Source organism: Mustelus asterias, chromosome 9 (assembly GCF_964213995.1).
Source record: "Mustelus asterias chromosome 9, sMusAst1.hap1.1, whole genome shotgun sequence".
NCBI lineage: Eukaryota > Metazoa > Chordata > Chondrichthyes > Carcharhiniformes > Triakidae > Mustelus > Mustelus asterias.
The window spans coordinates 14,649,514-14,666,817 of record NC_135809.1 but is presented as its reverse complement, the minus strand read 5'-3'; the positions used below and the strand labels follow the sequence as shown (position 1 = coordinate 14,666,817).

The following is a 17,304-nucleotide window of genomic DNA, read 5'->3' as shown; positions in this document are numbered from 1 at the left end:
CTCAACTCCACTTTCCTCCCTTATCCCCATGAACCTTGATTCCCTTACTGATTAAAAATTTGTCTATCTCAGCCTTGAACACACTTAACAACCCAGCCTCTACAGTCCTCTGTGGTAAAGAATTCCATAGATTCACTACCCTCTGAGAGAAGAAATTCCTCCTCATCTCTGTCTTAAATGAATGACTCTCTTACTCCGAGATTATGCCCACTAGTCCTAGACTCTCCCACAAGGTGAAACAACCTCTCAACATCTACCCTGTGAAGCCCCCGAGAATCCGATATGTCTCAATAAGGTCGCCTCTCATTCTTCTAAACTCCATTGAATACAGGCCCAACCTACTCAACCTCCCCTCATAAGAAAATCTCTCCACACCCGCGATCAACCTCGTGAACCTCCTCTGGACTGCCTCCAATGCCAGTATATCTAAGGATTCTATGGAATTCTTTCTATCACATGCTGCTTCCGCTATTTGGCATGCCAATAGTCCGGTATTTAGCTTCACCAGGTTGACACGTTGTTTTGACAGAAGGGGTGGCATAGTGGTTAGCACTGCTGCCTCACAGCGCCAGGGACTCGGGTTCAATTCCGGCCTCGGGTGACTGTCTGCACAATCTCCCCATGTCTGCGTGGGCTTTCTCTGGGTGCTCCTGTTTCTTCCCGCTGTCCAAAGATATGAAGGCTAGCTGGATTAGCCATGCTAAATGCACGGGGTTTTGGGGATAGGGGCGGAGGGGAGGGCCTAAGTGGAATGCTCTTTTGGGGAGTCAGTGCAGACTTGATGGGCCAGATGGCCTCTTTCTGCACTGTAGCGTTCTGTGCTATTCTATGGTTTGGTATCTTTCCTTAGATAAAGGTAACAAAACTATTCACAGTATTCCAAATGCCAGTGACAGCTGCAACTTTGACCAAGTTATCGAGGTCTGATCCAGCAATGCTTGACCCAAGGAAAACCCGCTGCTGCTGAAGTAGTTAGCACAATTGAATTTTTCAAAGGGTTGACCAACACTCATCACTTCCCAGAATGCACTCAATTGAAGGGACCTGTTCTGGAATGCACATGGGCTCCTCCATGTCATCCCAAAGTGCTAGAGGCAAGAGAACCCAACAGTGAACTGACTTAAGAAAGAACATTGTCAAGGCATATTTTATAAGCATAGAACAGGAGGAAACTTTGCAAAATTTTCCACCCTCTAAGTCACCCTTCACCTTTAAACAACAGTTTGTTTCCTGATCTCTCTTATTGTCATTAAAAATAAAAATTTTCCACAGCATATTTTATCTTACTTCATAAATATAAAGTGAACATCTGGTAATGCACGACATCAGATATCAGACACTGACACAACATCCTGAACACATGCCATTACTTTCTAGTTTTTAACAGTTTGTACAAGTACATCCAACCCACCTGTAAATTCAGACTTTGTTAGATCTTTAGGGGAAGGCAGATATGTCAGCGTGCTTTGGTTTCAGGAAAGCTTTGTTCCAGGACTATGATCAATGTGACGAAATTGGTGCCAAAATTGCACATTATTCAATTCCAAGACATCAGGGAATTGATTTTAACTTCCAGCCAGGAATGAGGCCCAGTGAGTGGATGGCCCACCCGACACAAGAAACAGCTCCTGAGTTCAGATCGAACAGCTCAGAGGATAGAGTCATAGAATCCCTTCAGTACAGAAGGAGGCCTTATGGCCCATCAAGGCAGCACTGACAACAATACCACCCAAGGCCTTATCCACATAACCCCATGCATTTACCCTGCTAACCCCCTGACACTAAGGGACAATTTAGCATGGCCAATCTATCTAACTTGCACATCCTTGGAGTGTGGGAGGAAACAGGAGCACCCGGAGGAAACCCACGCAGATGCGGGGAGGACATGCAAACTCCACACTGACAGGGACCCGAGGCCGGAATTGAACCTGGGCCCCTGGCATTGTGAGGCAGTAGTGCTAACCACTGTGTCGTCCTTGCATCCCTAGGCTGCTAAGGACCGAGGGTACAGTCCCTGGCACAAGGTGAGTAGATTGGTGAGATTCAGGAGAGGGGCTGCAGTCAGTGATTGGGGGGAGAGCCCAGGGCTGGGGAAGCCCAAGGTTCCCTTGTGGGGCTTAGAATCATAGGAACCCTACAGTACAGAAGGAGGCCATTTGGCTCATCGAGTCTGCGCCGACAACAATCCCACTAAGGCCCTATCCCCGTAACCCCACATATTTACCCCGCTAATCCCTCTCACCTACGCATCCCAGGACACTAAGGGGAAATTTAGCATGGCCAATCAACCTAACCCACACATCTTTGGACTGTGGGAGGAAACTGGAGCACCTGATAAACCCACGCAGGGAGACCATGCTAACTCCACTCAGACAGTGGCCCAAGCTGGGAATCGAACCCAGGTCCCTGGAGCTTGAAAGAATGAAAATTCTCCCCGAGCGTCATTATAAAATTTCCAGTTCAGGGAAAATCAACCAATTACAAAGTATTGCTTCCTTCGCTTTGAAGTGTGCCAAGCTGCATTTTTCATTTGCCATTCCATTTTGCTCATCATAGCCCTTTGAGCCGTAGCTACAATTAACTTTGTTGCAATTGTCCAAATTTGCTTCTGGTTGATATGGGACATATACCATTCCCAAAATGGGTTCCATTTGAACTGGCATCTCATGGAATGAAAGATAAGTTAAGTGGACACATATTTTTGAAACTTAAGTTGCGATGGACACTTTGAATGAATCTGTAAACCTCAACTCCCCTCACAATTGTTCTAAATTCAAACTTTGACAAGCCGGGCCACCGTAGTGTCAAGTGAGCTATTTGGTGATGGATGGATTGTGAGTTTTTCCATAAACGTTAAATGTGGAGAATCTTCAAAAGTAACAAAAAAAAGGTAGCCACTTGTGTTTTGAAAGTTTTGGATCATCACAAGCCCTGTTCTTACTTACCGGGAAAAGCACAATGGGCACCGTCAAAGTGACGGCCACCAGCACAGCCAGACGAACACACAACAGCAAAGTATCAAACTTGTACACCTTTGTGAAGGTGTGAAGCAATTCCGTTTCCACTTGTCCTGTGTGTGAGGAGAAAGGAAAAATAAGCACCGTCGCATTTAGTCTTGGTCTGGAAACAAAGAGATAAACTGAGCAGCAAACGTTAGCACTTCATTACTCATCTACTTGACATTTTGAGAGTTAGATTAATTGGAACACTGAAATGAAAATCATTACCATTGACGGCACATTTGCATTTGATTCGACAGAAAATTAAGTATTTGGATCATCAAACTCAGTATGGCTGATTTTGCATTCCCTGCATTCTGACTCACCATAGAAGGTTAAGTAACCAAAAAGAGCAGCCAGTAGATACATGATCAGCATCGTAGTAATCGACACATTGGAGACATGTTGCATTTTCTTCTGAGAGCGGCTGAAAGGCAGACAGAATTATTTTAAAATTCTCTGCAAGATACCTTGCCTAACAGTGAAAGGTTTGTTTTTAGGAGCTATGTCGGCACCTGGAAAATACATGTTGGCAGGTCGCGATATGTGAATGTACATAGGAATTAGCAGCAGAAGTAGGCAATTTAGCCCTTCGAGCTTGCTCCGCCATTCAATCAGATCATGGCTGATCTCTCCCTGGTCTCAAGTCCACCTCCCCATCTGTTCCCCATATCCCTTTAACCTGTTTTTTGAATCAGAAATATATATATTTTCTTCTTGAAACCATTTATTGATTCAGGCTCCACTGCATGGTGGGGCATGAAGATCTGAAGTGACATGAAAACAGTAAATGCTGGAAGTACTAAGCAGGTCAGGTAAGGGAGTATCTCTGGAGCGAGAAACAGAAACCAGGGATTTTCCCCTTCCAGTCGCGTTGGGAGGGTTGGGTGACAGGAGCAGAAAATACCGTGAGAAGTGCAAAGTTGTTTCTTATGGTGGCATAAACGCATGAAGCGATTGTCCCCTCCTTCCATCACTTACTATATAATTATCAGGCCCATATACTCGAATCACCATCACCCCCCCCCCTCAAAAAACCCATCCAGGGCGACATGAGGACAGAATGGTGTGAAACACGACTTGTCTCCAAAGATGTGCACCGAGAATCATAGAATTATAGAATCCCTACAGTGCAGAAGGAGACCATTTGGCCCATCAAACTGACACCAGCCACAATCCCACCCAGGCCCTATTCCCATAACCCCACACTTTTACCCTGCTAATCCCCTGACACTACGGTCAATTTAGCATGGCCAATCAACCTAACCCGCACATCTTTGGACTGGTGAGAAGACCTCCCAAAGGGGTCCAGGCAGTGCTAGGGTGGTGCCAGAGTAGTGCCTGGGTAGTGTTGGAGCTCTGCCTGAGCGGTGACCGGGGCAGTGGGCATGGGGGAGGGGGGTTTCCAGGGTTTATTAGTTTGGTCACTGTGCACTGGGGCAGCCTTTAAGAATGCTACCCCGATCCTCGCGTTTCTAAGTTGCTAGCAGGGCAGATGAATCGGAGGCCACCCCAGCAGCAACACATCGTGGTGCCGTCCCTTCAATTTCTTTTCTAAGTTGCCGGTCTATATGGCTCCAGCACCAATTTTCCCATCCGACATCGGCCTTTGCCAATATCGGGGAAAATCATTCCCAGCGTTAACGTTTCAGATTAATGATCTTGGGGCAGCATGGTGGCACAGTGAGCCCAGCTGTCTCACAACGCTAGGGACCCTGGTTCGATTCCCAGCTTGGGTCACTAGCTGTGCGAAGTCTACACGTTCTCCTCTTGTCTGCGTGGGTTTCCTCCGGGTGCTCCGGTTTCCTCCCATTGTCCAAAGATGTGTGGGTTCGGTGGATTGGCCATACTAAATTGCCCCTTAGTGTCAAGAGGACTAGCTAGGGTAAATGCATGGGGTTATGGGGATAGGGCCTGGGTGAGATTGTGGTCGGTGTAGATTCTATCAGCCAAATGGCCTCCTTCTGACTGCACTGTAGGATTCTATGATTCTATCTTCCATCAGAATTTACCAGATCTGAAAGATTAGCTTGATCTCTCTGTGCAGATGCTGCCTGACCTGCTGAGTCCTTCCAGAATTTTTTGTTTTTACTTCAGTTTTCCAGCGTCTGTGGTATTTTGCATCGGTAAGAAGTGACACTTCATAAAAAGTGAAATAAATTGAGAAAAAGAAGTTCCAAATTCTTCTCATTTTCTATTCAATGGAACATGGGGAAATACTCCCGTTAGACTTGAAGCCTCCTCCAATATCTTAGTGCATCTTTCATGGAATATTTGTGAACATAACATGTTGGAATGTGAGAAGGCTGCGCGTGAAGTTCTTACCCTTTAAGCTCGCTGTAGATCGGAAGTACTTCAGGGTGACACACAAACGCAAAGGCCAGGATGGGAATGGTGTAGGCCGTCTAAGAAATTGAGAAAGGTAACCACATGAAGCACCAAAATATAGCGTACAGGGGAACTGTTTCCTAAGTACATTTAAATGTCTGGTGTACCTGTGAGTTGAACACAAAGTATTTTGGTCTACACATGTCAGCTTCAACATGGGCTTCATAACTGACGCCGTTGGTATGGAAGTGGGAATCGTCTTCATCATGTGTTGCTGTGTGCCCATTAACATAGGGCATCATGAGGTTCAGGTCGTGATCAGTGGTTTTGTTGCGTATCATTGGATATATGGTTACCAAATGTCCTGTAGTGTTTGCCAGGGCGGTCAGATTTCCTGAATAGTGACCCAGTGCAGGCAATGGGCAGGGGATCTGGAATTTCTTATATATTACCTGGAAGAATATTTTGGTAGTATTTAATATTAAGTAAATAATATACATTATCTATATATTAAAGTGCAAGGCAATTCTCCATATTACAAAAGAAGACTTTGACCGGAATTTTACCTGGGATACATTAGCTCCACCCCACCCCAACCCCCAGCTGAAAGGTAGGGATGAGCCCACTTCCACTGGACTGGGGAATCGTGACTTAATTTTTCACCCATGTCTAAGGTCATGACTTCCGCCTCTACCTGGGAGGAAGTTACATCTCTGAGAGCTGTTGGTTACGGACTTGGTCTTGAAAGCAAGTCTGGAGCTTTGCCGATGCCACCTCTCCCCAGGGTGGGGTGCCAGGTTCATCAGGGCAGAGGTGGGGTGTGTGGAAAGGGGTGCTGGGATGGTTGCCTGGAAAAGAGCTCCATCTCACCTCCCTCCCCTCCCCCAAGCCAGCAACAAGACTACAAGATTTTAACTAGTAGCGTGGATACTTGGCCCAGTCACCCACCACTGCAGCGAAAATCCCAGCATGAGCAGGAGGTGGTTTTATTGGGCATCGATTGGCCACTTATCAACCTCACTTGGCCCATAGAGATGTCCCAATACCTCCTCATGGCACAGGTAAAATCCCAGTTCTGCAAGGTAGACAATGAGCATGGTGCTGCTGCCATGTTGCCCGATTTTGTGCCACCCCATTTTCCAAAAAGTCAGTGGGGGTGGGGGGATAACGTATTATGTATTAAGGGTGAGCAACTTATTCAAAACAACTGATGGAATATTATAGAAAATTGGTCATAGAATCATAGTATCCCTGCAGTACAGAAGGAGGCCATTTAGCCGATCCAGCCTACACCGAGATGCCGGCGTTGGACTGGGGTAAACACAGTAAGAAGTTTAACAACACCAGGTTAAAGTCCAACAGGTTTATTTGGTAGCAAAAGCCACACAAACTTTCGGAGCCCCAAGCCCCTTTTGGCTCACCTGAAGAAGGGGCTTGGGGCTCCGAAAGCTTGTGTGGCTTTTGCTACCAAATAAACCTGTTGGACTTTAACCTGGTGTTGTTAAACTTCTTGCTGAGGGAGGAAACCAGGGCATCCGGAGGGAATCCATGCAGACATGGGGAGAACATGTAAACTCCACACAGACAGTGACCCGAGGCTGGAATTGAACCCGGGTCCCTGGCGCTGTGAAGTGCTAACCACTGTGCAACCGTGCCACCCGTTCTCAAAGGGCTAATTCTGGAGCTTGAGTAATTAAAATTGCATAGGCTATCAGCAAAGAGAACTAATATCTTCCCTTCCAATCATTCAATGCCACCGCGCCACCCACAATGAATTAGCAGTCCATCGCCTTAACCTCTCGGCCACCGATGGAACAGAGTTCACTTATTGAGCAACTTTGACCAGAGAACAGTTTGCTTTCTAGAGATGCCCTCTAGGGGTAGATGCCATAAGGTACAATTCAGGCAGAAGAGCCAATCCAATTTTCCCATCCCTTGAGGAAATCTTTTGCCCAACAGCTCCCTGCTTGGAATGGTTCAGACTAGGAACTGCTCCAACAGTGGCAGAGGCAATATCATTGAACCTCGGCACTCACACTCAGTTTGGTGGTGTCACTTCTCTAATGCTAATGTACAAAGTGTAAACGGGTTTCTACTGGTCATTGTTTATGGCAGCCTTTCAACATTTCCCTGCCATTGATGTGAAAATGTGGTTAGAAATTCCAGCTATCATATCACAGATTTGGGCAGAATTTTCTGACCATTCACGCCGGCGGGATTTTCTGGTCCCGCTGAGCGCCAATATCTCCATCCTCGCTTGCAGCAATGGTGGGGCGCGAATGGCCGGAAAATCCCGGCCCTGGTCTTAAAGGGCTAGTTCTCTCCAGGAGCAAATGTTGATGGATCAGTCTGCATTCCAGCCCAGGGTCTCCCCATTCTAACACCAGCTTTATTTTATTGTTTAACGTAATCTGTCTATACTTACAACGCAAACAAAGAAAACCATACAAGAGAGCGAAAATCCACTTGTGTAACCAAGATAGCCTGCATAGGGAGAAAGAAAATAATATTTCAATTATCGATTCTGTTGCTTCAATGGCAAGATGAACCATACAGAATCATAGAATCCCTACAGTGCAGAAGGAGGCCATTTGGCTCATCGAGTTTGCACCGACCACAGTCTCACCCAGGTCTTATTCCTGTAATCCCACATATTTACCCTGCTAATCCCCCTGACACTAGGGTCAATTTATTGTGGCCAATGCACCTAACCCACACATCTTTAGACTGTCGGAGGAAATTGGAGCATCCGGAGGAAACCCACGCAGACACGGGGAGAATGTGCAAACTCTACACAGACAGTGACCCAAGGCCGGAATTGAACCCGAATCTCTGGCATTGTGAAGCAGCAGTGCTAACCACTGTGCTGCCGTGCCACCATAATATAGTTAATTAAGATTTCTTAACAGTTAATGGCTTGAGTATATGGTCAGTGGAATATTCTAATTATTATGCTCACATCAAAACAAATTATCAGTGAGTGATATTAATGGGTACCTGAATAGAATGACACAGAATATACAGCACAGAAACACTCTTGCCCAATCCATGCTGATATTTATACTTTACTCCCATCCTTCCTCATTTATCAGTATAACCCTCGATTCCTATCTCCCTCATATGTTTATCGAGCTTTCCCTTAGATACATCTATATGACTTGCCTCAACTCCTCCCCATGGTATTGAGTCCACGTTCTCATTTTTCTCTGGGTAACGATGCTTCCTCTGAATTCCCCAAAGGATCTCTTGATGACTCTCCTATATTGATGCCTGCTAGTTTGGTTCTTACACAGAAGGGGAAGCACACTGTCTGGGCCGACTCTCTCAAAAGCTTTCATCACTGACTTGATTGAGGTGTACAAAACTATGAGGGGAAGAGGTAGAGCGGACAGGATAAAATTGCTTCACTTGGTGGAGAATTCTAGATACAGGGGACCTCGATTCAAGACAAGTGGCAGAGGGAACATGAGGAAGAACGCAGAGGCTGGTGAGTGTCTGGAATTCGCTGCTCGAGTTGGTAGTGGTGGCAGAGACCCTAAACTCTTTTAAAAAGTACCTGGATCTGCATCTTAAGTGCTGTAAGCTACGGGATCTATGGGCCGGGTGCAGGAAGGTGGGGTTAGATAGGGCACCTGGGTGTCTTCGGGGCTGGCATGGGCAAGATGGGCCATATGGCCTCCTTCTGTGCTGTAACTTTTCTATGGTTCTAATTTGAAGATCTCTGTGAAGTTACCTCTCATCCTTCTCTTTTCTGAACCATTGCTGTGTATATCCATTCCAGAACCAGTTTGTTAAGATTGTGACATCAGTAAGATGCCAATGCATACTGAGCAAGATACAAAAATTTATTGTATAAATATGTATGTTGCAGCTGTGAAGCATTAATTCTGAAAGAAACCTTCCTGATGTTTCAGTTCAGCTGTGACATACAAGGCAGAAAGACGTTTGAATTGGATTCTGAGAATATGCGGACCTATGAATTAGGAACAGGAGTAGGACTCCTCCAATCTGTTCTACCATTCAATAAGATCATGGCTGACCTGATTGTAACCTCCTCTACACATTCCCACTTAACGCCGATAACCTTTCATCCCCTTGCTTATCAACAATCTATCTAGCTCTGCCCTATGAATATTCAAAGACTCTGCTTCAACCGCCTTTTGAGGAAGAGAGCTCCAAAGACTCACTAACCCCCGAGGAAAAAGATCTAATTTTAATTTTAACACTCCATTAAATGCCACATTGCTGGCAGAAATCAAATCTTGCTCCCAGACTGCGGAAATGTTACATACGGGAGAAATATCTTACCCAAATTCTTTAGAAAAGTCAGCGGTAGGATAATAAACAGCGCCACAATTACGACAAGGTAGTTGCCGTTTGTATACCATTCCCTGAAAGAGAAAATTTTATCCCATCAGAATTTCATTGCATTATAAACAAGGCGACTAACAGAGGAACATTTGCTTTGAAATAAAAAAAGAGGAACATTTGCATCCTTTGAATTCAAATTGTTTTATGCCTTTCCACTAGGAATGCTGTCTCAGATGCTAACATCATACATTCTCCCAAGATTCCATGATAATAAATATTCAGATAACCAGCATAGGTAACGATTTATAAGGTTAAAAACTTTGGTCACCATTTGTGGATTGAAAATGGGTTTTTGCCTTGTACACAGTCATTGCGATGCATGGTTCTGGATCTGTTCATGGGCTGTCCACTCCCCTGCTACTCGTTTGCTATCCTTCTAACTATTCTTGACTCAGCAGCATTACTCATATCATGTTAACCCAGCGGCAAGGTGGCACAGTGGTTAGCACTGCTGCCTCACAGCACCAGGGACCTGCGTTCGATTCCTGGCTTGGGTCGCTGTCTGTGTGGAGTTTGCACATTCTCCCTGTGTCTGCATGGGTTTCCTCCACATGCTTGGGTTTCCCCCTACAATCCAAAGATGTGCAGGTTAGGTGAATTGGCCATGCTAAATTCTCCCTCAGTGTACCTGAACAGGTGCTGGAGTGTGGTGACTAGGGAATTTTCACAGTAACTTCATTGCAGTGCAAATATAAGCCTACTTGTGAATAATAAATAAACTTTTATTATTACTTTTACTTTACAACCCATATTTATGCTTCTATTTCTCAGTCTCTGGCCCTCTATCCATACAGAAAATGGAGGCATAGTGAACTGTCTTCACCCATTACATGAAACCTACCACTCTCCATGTAAATTTACTGCTTGTCATAGTCTCAAACTCCTGTCCCACCAAGGTGTCTTCATTGGTGAGCAGGCGATATAGTCTTACAATTGTATATTGAAACACATTAGATTTTCATTTTAATCATACATGGTGCTTGTGAAAGATTGCAGTATTCTACCTTGTACACATTAAACAATAATCAATATTTACAACACTTACCCCAAATAATTTTTATTTTGTAATGATTACACTGTGGCAAATATCTGTCTCATTATTGTCTTAAAAGTCTCCGCCTCAGATTCAATAAATGGCCTGCACAACATACTTTGTTTCAAGACCTGGGTCATGTTTTGAATATAAACCATTTTTATTCCACCATGGGTGCTCACCTTATCAATTTGATGAACTGGTGCGATGACAATAATCTCTCCCGCAATGTCAACAAAACGAAGGAAATAGTCATCGACTTCAGGAAGTGTAGTGGAGAACATGCCCCTATCTACATCAACGGGTACGAAGTAGGAAAGGTCGAGAGTTTCAGGTTTTTAGGTGTCCAGATCACCAACAACCTGTCCTGGTCCCTCCAATGCCGATGCCATAGTTAAGAAAGCCCACCAATGCCTCTACTTTCTCAGAAGACTAAGGAAATTTGGCGTGTCCACTACGACTCTCACCAACTTTTACAGATGCACCATAGAATGCATCCTTTCTGGTTGTATCACAGCTTGGTATGGCTCCTGTTCTGTCCAAGACTGCAAGAAATAAAGCCCAGTCCATCACTCAAACCAACCTCCCATCCATTGACACTGTCTACACTTCCCACTGCTTCAGAAAAGCAGCCAGCATAATCAAGAATCCCACGCACCCCGGACATTCTCTCTTTCACCTTCTTCCATCGGGAAAAAGGTACAAAAGTCTGAGGTCATGAACCAACTGACTTAAAAACAGCTTCTTTCCTGCTGCCATCAGATGTTTGAATGGACCTACTTCGCATTACATTGCTCTTTCTCTACACCCCAGCTATGCCTGCAACACTACATTTTGTGCTCTCTCCTTTCCTTCTCTATGAACGGTATGCTTTGTCTGTATAGCGCACAAGAAACAATACTTTTCACTGTATGCTAATACATGTGACAATAATAAATCAATTCAAATCAAAATCAATTTAAAATTGTTCTGTGTGTCATTCCTAAGAGCAAATCAATGAAGAAAGATTCACGGGTATGGATATCACCTGAGGCTCGGCTATGAAGAGTTCCCCCTACTGACTAGTCTGCTAATGTGCACAGTCAGGATTGACAAATATAAAGGCCATTAATACTGATGCTACTGCAATAACAGTGAAAAATGATTTTAAAAAATAAAGTTATTCTTGAGAGGATATATTTGGGGAATTGAACAGAAGAACATAAGAAATAGGAGCAGGAGTAGGCCATCTAGCCCCTCGAGCCTGCCCCGCCATTCAATAAGATCATGGCTGATCTGAAGTGGATCAGTTCCACTTACCCGCCTGATCCCTATAACCCCTAATTCCCTTACCGATCAGGAATCCATCTATCCGTGATTTAAACATATTAAACAAGGTAGCCTCCACCACTTCAGTGGGCAGAGAATTCCATAGATTCACCACCCTCTGAGAGAAGAAGTTCCTCCTCAACTCTGTCCTAAACTGACCCCCCTTTATTTTGAGGCTGTGCCCTCTAGTTCTAGTTTCCTTTCTAAGTGGAAAGAATCTCTCCATCTCTACCCTATCCAGCCCCTTCATTATCTTACAGGTCTCTATAAGATCCCCCCTTATTGCTCTTTTAGTCTTCACACATTGGAGAGAGCTGTTCGATCGATTCCCAGGAATGGGATTTTCGTTTAAAGCAAGTAAGTTGACAGGTAAGGATGGAGACAAGATATGGCAATTTGCAGGGGTGGGGGAAGAGTGGGGCGGCGGGGGGTTGTAAATGGTAAATGTATGCAAGGGATGTTATAATGTAACCAATAGTAACATGCTGTGAGGGTCAGCTGACCAGCTAATCCAGTAGACAATGTAACCAATGGCAAAATAGAACAAAGAACAACAAAGAACAGTACAGCACAGGAACAGGCCCTTCGGCCCTCCAAGCCTGTGCCGATCATGATGCCCGAACTAAACTAAAAAAACCTTCTGCCCTTACTCGGTCCGTATCCCTCTATTCCCTCCCTATTCGTGTACCCATCCAGATATCTCTTAAATGTTGCTAATGCGCCTGCTTCCAACACCTCTTCTGGCAGCGCGTTCCAGGTACCCACCACCCTCTGCACAAAAAACTTGCCCCGCACATGGTGTGATGGTGAGCTGACCCAGTATAAATAGAAAGCAGATGGGGATTGTGGGGAGCTTGGGTGGCCCAGGGTGTGGTCCAAGAGGTGATGGAGTAATGAAGTTTCTTTCTTAGACCTTTTTCTTTGATTTACTTTGTGAAGTTAGTTCTTTCATTGACTGCAACTGAAGTATCCTTACTGCTGGATGAAAAAGGGAAGGTGTTGTTCCAGTTTAGCAGACTTAAAGATGGAGGGAACCAAGGATGGGAGTGCAAGCAGAGTTTCTTCTGCTGAAGATACATGGGAGGAATTGTTGAGAAAACTCCCGGTGGAAGCCAACCGAGCTGTAAAGGTTCATCTGTGACTAAGAAGAGAGACTGAGAAAATACTTTGTATGGCCATCTTAGAAAGAAAGTCGTTCGTTTTTGAGACTTTGATGGCGAAGAAGGGCCCACAATTCACACTCAACACAACTGTTCTTTACAATTATAATGAGTCACGACATAGTTATATTAAAAAAAAGATTTATTTTGAAGCCACGATACTTACCCACCGATCTCTTCAAGTCCCATAAACGACCGTATTACTTCTGGTAGCTCATATTTGACAATAAAGAGGTAGCTTGACATAGCTGTAAGAGGAATAGTTTGATTAGATTAAAGGCCGCGATAAACTTAATTCAATTTAGTTGCAGCAAAAGGTTCCTGAGGATTAAGAAGCTTGACAAAATAGTTTTCCTCTATTTTGAGGAGCAGCCGGGTGGGGCAAAGCATCGGTGTAACTTACAAACCAAAGCCTCCAACAAACTTAATCTGTTACAGAAACAGAAAAATGCTGGAAAATCTCAGCAGGTCTGACACCATCTGTGGAAAGAGAACAGAGTCAGGATGACTCTTGGAAGAGTTATCAGGTGGCACAGTAGCACAGTGGTTAGCACTGCTGCCTCACAGTGCCAGGGACCCAGGTTCAATTCTGACCTCGGGTGACTACCTGTGTGGAGTTTGCACATTCTCCCTGTGTCTGCGTGGGTTTCTTCCGGGTGCTCCGGTTTCCTCCCACAGTCCAAAGATGTGCGGGTTAGGTGGATTGGCCATGCTAAATTGCCCCTTGGTGTCAGAGGGGCAAGCAGGGTAGAATACTTGGGGTTAAGAGATAGGGCCTGGGTGGGTTTATGGTTGGTGAAGACTTGATGGGCCAAATGGCCTCCTTCTGTGCTGTCAAACCTGCTAAGATTTCCCAGCATTTTCTGTGTTTCTTTCAGATTCCAGCATCCGCAGTAACCTGCTTTTAAACTTAATATGTTGCTTTGTGGAAAAATTCAGCTTGTAATACTATTTCTTTGCAGGCTGATGGGAAGTGAGCTACTGGCGGTTCACTGGCGTTCATGATCATGTACTGCAGCAAGAAGGCAACTTTTCCAGGAGACGGGAAATATATATATATAGTTTAGAAGGCAATAAAGTTATGAGAAGGTGTCTCCAGAGTACAGCGTGATGTCAAACTGGATAATCAAGCTGCGAAATAGTAAGGAGCCGAAGGTTCAAAACACCAAGGTAAGTTTAAGGTTATTTATTAGTGTCACAAGTAGGCTTACATTAACACTTCAATGAAGTTACTGTGAAAATCCTCTCGTCGCTGCACTCCAGCACCTGTTCGGGTACACTGAGGGAGAATTTAGCATGGCCAATGCACCTAACCAGCACGTCTTTCAGACTGTGGGAGGAAACCGAAGCACCCGGAGGAAACCCGGGGAGAACGTGCAGACTCCACATGGAGAACAACCCAAGCTGGGAATCAAACCCATATCCTTTGCGCTGGGAGGCAGCAGTGCTAGCCACTGTGCCACCATGCCTCCCTAATGTAGGATCACATTTGTCAGTACACTATAAAAAGAATTCTCCATGACATGGTGTAATGGGATAGATGATTTTCCTGGAGTTGTGCCCTGCTGCTGGCAGTGAAGAGTGAGAACTGGCAAGAGATGGATGCATACACAAGATGGAGTTTGCTGATTTTTTTCATCTATTGAGTTAAGCAGAGGGAGAATCAGGCATTGCAATATGCTCAGTTGCAGGATTAGGACAACCTACCCGGCGACTGAGCTGAAGTCTCAGGCAATTCCAATTCTGATGCCTGAATGTACTCAGTGGAAAATCTACTGGATTCACAGAATGTGATGATTGACAGCATTTTAATGGATTTGGTCTACAATCTTTATAATGTTAGTCAACAGAAAATCTCTGCAAAGAATCATTATTCATTCTAGCTTTGCTTAGCAACAATAAGGAATGATTAAATTGGAGCAGCTAAAAGAATGGTTTTTGTATTTTGAATATGTATATGGTAAATGTTGTTCATGGTTTGCTTGTGATTTTAAATGCGGAAAAACGGAACAGATTAAGTTTTTTAAAGTTTAGGTTTATTTCTTATTGTCACAATTAGGTTTACATTAACACTGCAATGAAGTGACTGTGAAAATCCCTTCTCCGGCGCCTGTTCGGGTACACTGAGGGAGAATTTAGCATGGTCAATGCACCTAACCAGCACGTCTTTCAGACTCTGGGAGGAAACCAGAGCACCCAGAGGAAACCCACGCAGACACGGGGAGAACGTGCAGATTCCGCACAGTCACCAAGGTTGGAATCGAACCCGAGTCCCTGTCACTGTGAGGCAGCAGTGCTGAACACTGCGCCACTGTGCCACACAAATACAATAACTGGGATCAAGCCCCAGAGGACAGAAGAAGGCCTTCTAATCAGCCTGCCCAACCCCATGCCTTCCTAGCTTCTGCTTCCAGGATTCGTGGATTAAACCTTGCGGCCTGCCCTTTTGGAGCTTAGGGCGCATGTTGTGGGGCAGTTTTAAAATGAGGTGAGTCTGGTGAGTCGGGAAAATATCCCTCTATTTATAAAGTCCAGGATTCCATATTCTTTATCACCCATTTTGTTAAACTGCCCTGTCACTTCTACAGATTTGTGCACAGATGCTCACAGCCCTCTCCGCTTCTGCAACGCCCCCCCCCCCCGGCTCATATCGATCCTCCTCACTCTTCCTACCAAAATGTATTGCCTCACACTTCTCAATGTTGAATTTCATCTGCCCATTCAACCAGTCTTGAAGCCCATTGCTATCTTGTACACTGTTTACCGCACTGTCAATTTTTACATCATTGCCAAATCTTCAAATTCTGGTCTGTACGCCCAAGTTCAAGCCATTAATACAGTGGACAGATTAATCAACCCAAGGGAACATCACTAAATATCTCCCTTGAGCCCAAAAATCAATCATTCACCACAACCCCTTTTCTTCATCCCTGGGTCAATTTTGAATCGGTGCTTCTATTGCCCTTTTTACCTCATGGGCTTCAGTTTTTCTAACAGGATTCATGTATTGTCAAACATCTAATGGTCAATCCTTAGTAAAACAACATTAACGTGAGGATGATGGATTGGGAGGTCTTTACCGAAACAACAGACTTAAAGGTGGACTTTACAAAAAGATATTACCTCCAATATTTTGCATGGTAATGGAGCCAAAAGCTGCAATCTTCCCAGGCCACCCGAAAGCTCGTTCTCCTAATTTCTCATAAATCATTGAGCCTGATTGAGAAAAAAACAGAGACTTTAGTTCAACAAAATGATAGCATTACTGAATAGAATCCTGCTGTTCCTATTTTCTCTGTTTCTATATTTACTGACATATGTATTATCGGACAAAGCATTGTCTTGCGCAGTACGCAAAATGAACAGTAATGGACCAATCCGGTCTTGCCAAATATTTGATTAACTTTATAATGGAACCTAATATCAAATACAGAATATAACATATATCTAATGATGTACTGCTCATCTAATGTCTCGACACATGCTGTTAATATGCTATCTGCTACATTTCAGGAAAAGCAATGGTCATACCTCCTTCCTTTGAAGTCTTTAGTAAGAGATGAACAGAATACAAGGATAATATCGCCACTGCAAGTAGCAAGATCCTGTAAGCAAGCAAAAGGGGGTTTACAAAACAGAGTTAAAAAATAACGATGCACAAAGAACAGGGAAAGAACACGAGTTCATGTTCTCATGAACTCATTGAGTTTTTTACATTTAACAGAAATGTTTGGTTCAAAATTTCACTTGTTCATTTCTGTGACCCCTTTGGTTTTGAATGCAAAACATCATTGCAATTATGTGTGAAATCTACCCTGGCCAATTCCACCTAGGTAGACAAATAGGAAGAAGAATGTTGATGCTGAAAATCTGAAATAATAACAGAAAAGGCCAGAAACACGTTGAAGTAACTCCTCAGAGGCCGGTGTCTCTGCTCCAGATTCCATTTATTTACAAATTTATCTCCACTTCCAGGAGAAAGGAGTCAGAGACCAGTAAACCCGGCACTCCTCCTTACATACACAGGTGGGAGTCTGTGGGGCAGGCAATCATTACCTCAATCAAGGAGCTCATACTTGAAAAGGCCACTTCATGGGCCTCATTG

At 44.4% G+C, this 17,304-nt stretch overlaps 1 protein-coding gene across 4 annotated transcripts in view; it reads right to left on the bottom strand.

Annotated features, from left to right (window-relative positions):
- Positions 1-17,304, bottom strand: part of LOC144498509 (sodium-coupled neutral amino acid transporter 4-like) — a 78,550-nt gene that overhangs the window by 15,061 nt on the left and 46,185 nt on the right. For all 4 annotated transcript variants that reach the window (XR_013498722.1, XM_078219727.1, XM_078219729.1 and 1 more), the window contains 9 exons: positions 16,731-16,804; positions 16,323-16,415; positions 13,366-13,447; positions 9,636-9,718; positions 7,753-7,811; positions 5,495-5,779; positions 5,325-5,404; positions 3,326-3,426; positions 2,946-3,070 (listed from right to left, as the gene is read on the bottom strand). Coding sequence is in view for 3 of the 4 variants with exons in the window: in XM_078219727.1 (XP_078075853.1) it covers positions 2,946-3,070; positions 3,326-3,426; positions 5,325-5,404; positions 5,495-5,779; positions 7,753-7,811; positions 9,636-9,718; positions 13,366-13,447; positions 16,323-16,415; positions 16,731-16,804 (982 nt within the window). In the remaining variant the exon portion in view is untranslated. The remainder of the gene's footprint in view (positions 1-2,945; positions 3,071-3,325; positions 3,427-5,324; positions 5,405-5,494; positions 5,780-7,752; positions 7,812-9,635; positions 9,719-13,365; positions 13,448-16,322; positions 16,416-16,730; positions 16,805-17,304) is intronic.